This window comes from Olea europaea, unplaced genomic scaffold (assembly GCF_002742605.1).
Source record: "Olea europaea var. sylvestris unplaced genomic scaffold, O_europaea_v1 scaffold2225, whole genome shotgun sequence".
Lineage (NCBI taxonomy): Eukaryota > Viridiplantae > Streptophyta > Magnoliopsida > Lamiales > Oleaceae > Olea > Olea europaea.
The window spans coordinates 22072-26273 of NW_019240282.1; the positions used below are offsets into that span (position 1 = coordinate 22072).

General features: G+C 37.1%; 1 protein-coding gene across 1 annotated transcript; it reads left to right on the plus strand.

Moving 5' to 3' along the window:
* The first annotated feature begins 542 nt into the window (after positions 1 to 542).
* Positions 543 to 3738, plus strand: LOC111380884 (zinc finger MYM-type protein 1-like). Its single transcript, XM_023004542.1, has 4 exons — positions 543 to 1153; positions 1532 to 1677; positions 1785 to 1951; positions 3562 to 3738. The coding sequence occupies exons 1-4, from the start codon at positions 543 to 545 to the stop codon at positions 3736 to 3738; spliced, it is 1101 nt and encodes a 366-aa protein (XP_022860310.1).
* The last annotated feature ends 464 nt before the right edge of the window (positions 3739 to 4202 follow it).

Consider the following 4202-nt stretch of genomic DNA (forward strand, 5'->3'; position numbering starts at 1 on the left):
CAATAAATGTGACAGAAGTTGGCCAACTAGGTAATGATGGGTTCAAAGATTGGCATAATTTGCATCGGTCTATTAAAAGTCATGAAGGAAATGAGGAGCATTTACGTTGCATGACTAGTTGGATTGAATTGGAAAATAGGTTTCGATCAAAAACTACAATTGATAAAAGCGTTGAATTGTTGATTGATGCTGAAAGAGAACATTGGAGACATGTATTAACAAGGATAATCGCTATTGTTAAAAGACTTGCGAAAAACACATTGTCATTTCGAGGAGATGATGAGAGGCTACATGTTGAGAACAATGGCCTATTTTTACAAATGGTCGAAATGATTAGTGAATTTGATCCAGTAATGCAAGAGCACCGTCGGCGGGCTAAAGCAAAAGAGATTCAATATACGTATCTTGGCAAAAAAATTCAAAATGAGTTGATACAGTTGTTGGCTAATCAGGTGAAAAGTTCAATTGTCAAGAAAGTTAAAGATACAAAATATTTCGCAGTTATACTTGATTGTACTCCAGATGCAAGTCAGGAGGAGTAAATGTCTTTAATTGTACAATTTGTAGATAATTCGTCAAACTTACTTACAGTTCAAGAACATTGGCTAGAATTTTTGAAGGTAGATGACACAACAGGACTTGGACTTGCAACCGAGCTTCAAAAGGCTTTGATAAAAATTGATCTCGATATTGATGACATTAGAGGGCAAGGGTACGACAATGGATCTAACATGAGCGGGAAGTACAAAGGTGTGCAAAGAAGAGTCCATGAAATGAATCCTCGAGCTTTCTATACTCCATGTGGCGCTCATAGTCTAAATCTAGCATTATGTGATATGGTGAACTGTTGTTCCAAAGCTGTATCCTTCTTCGGAGTGATACAACGCATCTATACATTGTTTTCCTCTTCTACTAAGCGATGGAAAATTTTCAAAGATAATGTTCAAGGATTGATAGTGAAGCCATTGTCACAAACACGTTGGGAAAGTCATGTTGAAAGTGTGAAGCGTATAATGGAGCAAACTGCACAGATAAGAGATGCATTACTTGATTTAGCAGAAATTAATGAAGATCCTAAAGTGAAGAGTGAAGCCGAGTCATTAGCAACACATAAACTTCAAAATTTTGAGTTTTTGTTTGGCATGATAATCTGGTACAGATTGTTGCATACTGTTAATATTGTGAGTAAATTTCTTCAAACCGAATCCATGGATATTGATCATGCTATTGACCTCTTGCAAGGACTTGTTTCATTTCTTGAAGAATACAGAGAAATTGGATTTACTATTGCCAAAAATGAAGCGACAAAAAAGGCAAGCGAAATGAGAATTGAAGCTGTATTTACAGAAAAACGCATTATTCGAAGAAAAAAACAATTTGATGAAAGCGGTAGTAATGAGGTAAAGCAATCAGCAGAAGAATCTTTTAGAGTTGAGTACTTTATTTTTATAATTGATCAAGCTCTATCTTCTCTGAGGACCCGATTTGAACAATTTAAACAATATGATGATACATTTGGATTTTTGTTTAGTTTGAAGAGGTTAAGAGGTGCAACTTTTTCAAGTTTATTGAACTCTTGCTTGAATCTTGAGAAATATCTTCAACATAATGGGCGTTCGGATATCAGTGGGGATGATTTATGTTCGGAGTTACAAGTGTTGAGGTGTTACATACCAAGTGAAGCAACAAGAGCAATTGAAGTGCTACAATATTTGAAGATATTGGATGTTTGTTTTCCAAATGCTTATATTGCTTACCAAATTTGTTAACCATACCGGTTACAGTTGCATCTGCAGAAAGAAGTTTCTCGAAATTAAAGTTGATGAAAACCTATCTCCGATCAACTATGTCGCAAGAAAGATTAAATGGGTTGGCTATGCTATCAATAGAAAAAGAAATGGTTAAGCAGCTATATTATTCAGATTTGATTGATGTTTTTGCCTCTAAAACAGTAAGAAGAATAGTATTTAACTAATTGTTTGAAATTTTTGGTTTGATGATTTATAATATAAATCGTTTTTATAATATATTTCGTTGTTGTTTTAATGTTAGTTTTTTAAGTTAGCAATGAGTCGCGTAATACACCTTTAAATTTTGTCGCTGGGGGCCTACTTTTCATATTTCGCCTCAGGGCCCATTAGATACAGGTTCGGCTCTGGTTATGGACCCGAATCCATTAGTATGGAACATTTTCTTTTCCAAGTAAAAGTGTGGGTTTTTGAACCAACCTGTATATGGAAAATCGGTGCGATATTGAACTCTATACTCATCAGACCATCCACCCGATAAAATACATACTCAGAAGTAAACAGAGAGCGTCCTGACTTATTGAAAGTCATAAGAAAATTAGTATTGATTATGTTAAAACTACATGGATATATGATAGTAGACTAGCAAGTAAAATCCAAAACTACTTATTCATGATTACGCCTTTTAGCTTATTTCTTCTTTACCTTGCGGTGCCCCTTATTTTGTATTAAAATCCAAACACAAATTCTACAAGCCATCTAGGTTTTTCATAATTAAACATCAAATGTCGTGCAACTAGACCGAATAACATTCCACATTATAACCCATGATGACGACTTGCCAGGTGAGCACATCCAAAATACAGAAATCATCATCTTGTGGCAACATTGGACTTGGCTGCGTCTTATCGTCATTTACACATTTCTTTGTCAAAGTAGTCCACATGATTCTGAGTTGTTGTCAAATAGTAAGAAGCTGCCCTTGCACAGATGTTGGCCCAACAAGATGATTGTACAAAAGGTTAAAGAATACAGGGCCGGTTCTAGCCCAAGGTCACTGCTTTATTGGCCTTGGGCCTCAGAGTATAATGGGGCCTCAAAATTTTTTGGAAGCCCAAAAATAACTATTATAGAATTTCCTCAATTTTCTTACATTAAATATTTTATGGTAGTGCAAATAAAGTAGGGTCCTTTTTACCAATAATGTCTTTCAATTTATTGTTGCTTTTGAATTTTATTTTTAAATATAAGATATTTTTGATAATAAATAGTAGGCACCATCCTCATACCTTACTGATTTTCATAAAATCTTTATACTATACTTATTGAAAATTAAAATTGATTCTCTAACCAATCAAACGATGAGTGAATACTAAAGGTATAATATTTCTGATCATGAAAAATTGTTCGATTCGGCCATGTTTGTTGCCAATATACTTGTTAAAAAAATTTCAGGACCGACCCTAAAAGAATGACAGGGATGTCATGTCATTTGCCAGTGAATCTCTCCTACCCATTGGTTTGTACATAGGTCCAATGATTTCAGTGAAATCAAATATCCTAGGGACGAGGGGATAGGATAGTCAAACTGTTATAAGATAAGTTCAGAGACTATTATTAGATGCTATATTTGTTATTTGTTTCCTGTTATTGTGGCTTAAGTTACTACATTTCTGTTGATGTAAGGCCTATATAAAGAGTTGCCCGTATGAATAAAAGTATCAAGCAATTATTTCCAGAATTACTGTGGTTTACTCTTACCCAAAATAGAGATATTTTGGAAGCTTTGGCTGGGACCATCAACTGGTATCAGAGCTGCGTTATAATGGCTACTAACAGAGAACGTATTGAAGCATTCAAGACAGGGCTCGATGGGGTTCAAGAGGGAATGCATCGGATGAACTTGGGCATGACGGACAAGCTGAACCATCCAAAAGCTCTCAGATGCTCTCCTTTCAAGCAATGCCTCATCCAATCACAACAACCGTGAACGTGAAGGCCAATCTCGTTTCCCCAGAGATGAAATGGAGGGGAGCAACCCAATTGTTTTCTCTAAAACGACGCGGTTGGAGTTCCCCGAGTACACCGGAGAAGACCCAACAGAATGGCTCGTAAGAGTGGACCAGTTCTTTGAATTCCAAGGAACAAAGGAAGACCAGAAGGTGTCTTTGGCTTCCTTTCACCTGGAAGGTGAAGCCAATCAGTGGTGGAGGTGGCTCCGGCGGACATACAAGGAAGAAGGCAAGGAAGTGTCGTGGGCTGCCTTTGAGGAGGAATTGTGGGCACGATTTGGTACAACTGAAGGAGAAGACTTTGACGAAGCCCTCTCACACGTTCGGCAAATGGGTCTCAACGTGATTACCAGCAGGAATTCGAAAGACTAGGAAATCGCGTGCATGGGTGGACACAAAAGGCTTTGGTGGGTATCTTTATGGGGGGGGGGGGGGGGGGGGG

Bases quoted from the DNA above. Each gene is read 5' to 3' on its own strand.
- LOC111380884 (XM_023004542.1), top strand. From the start codon at position 543: ATGTCTTTAATTGTACAATTTGTAGATAATTCGTCAAACTTACTTACA. The intron at 1,154-1,531 runs GTACAGATTGTT...ATTTTTGTTTAG, and splicing joins TTGTTTGGCATGATAATCTG to TTTGAAGAGGTTAAGAGGTG. The intron at 1,952-3,561 runs GTAAGAAGAATA...AACTGGTATCAG, and splicing joins ATGTTTTTGCCTCTAAAACA to AGCTGCGTTATAATGGCTAC.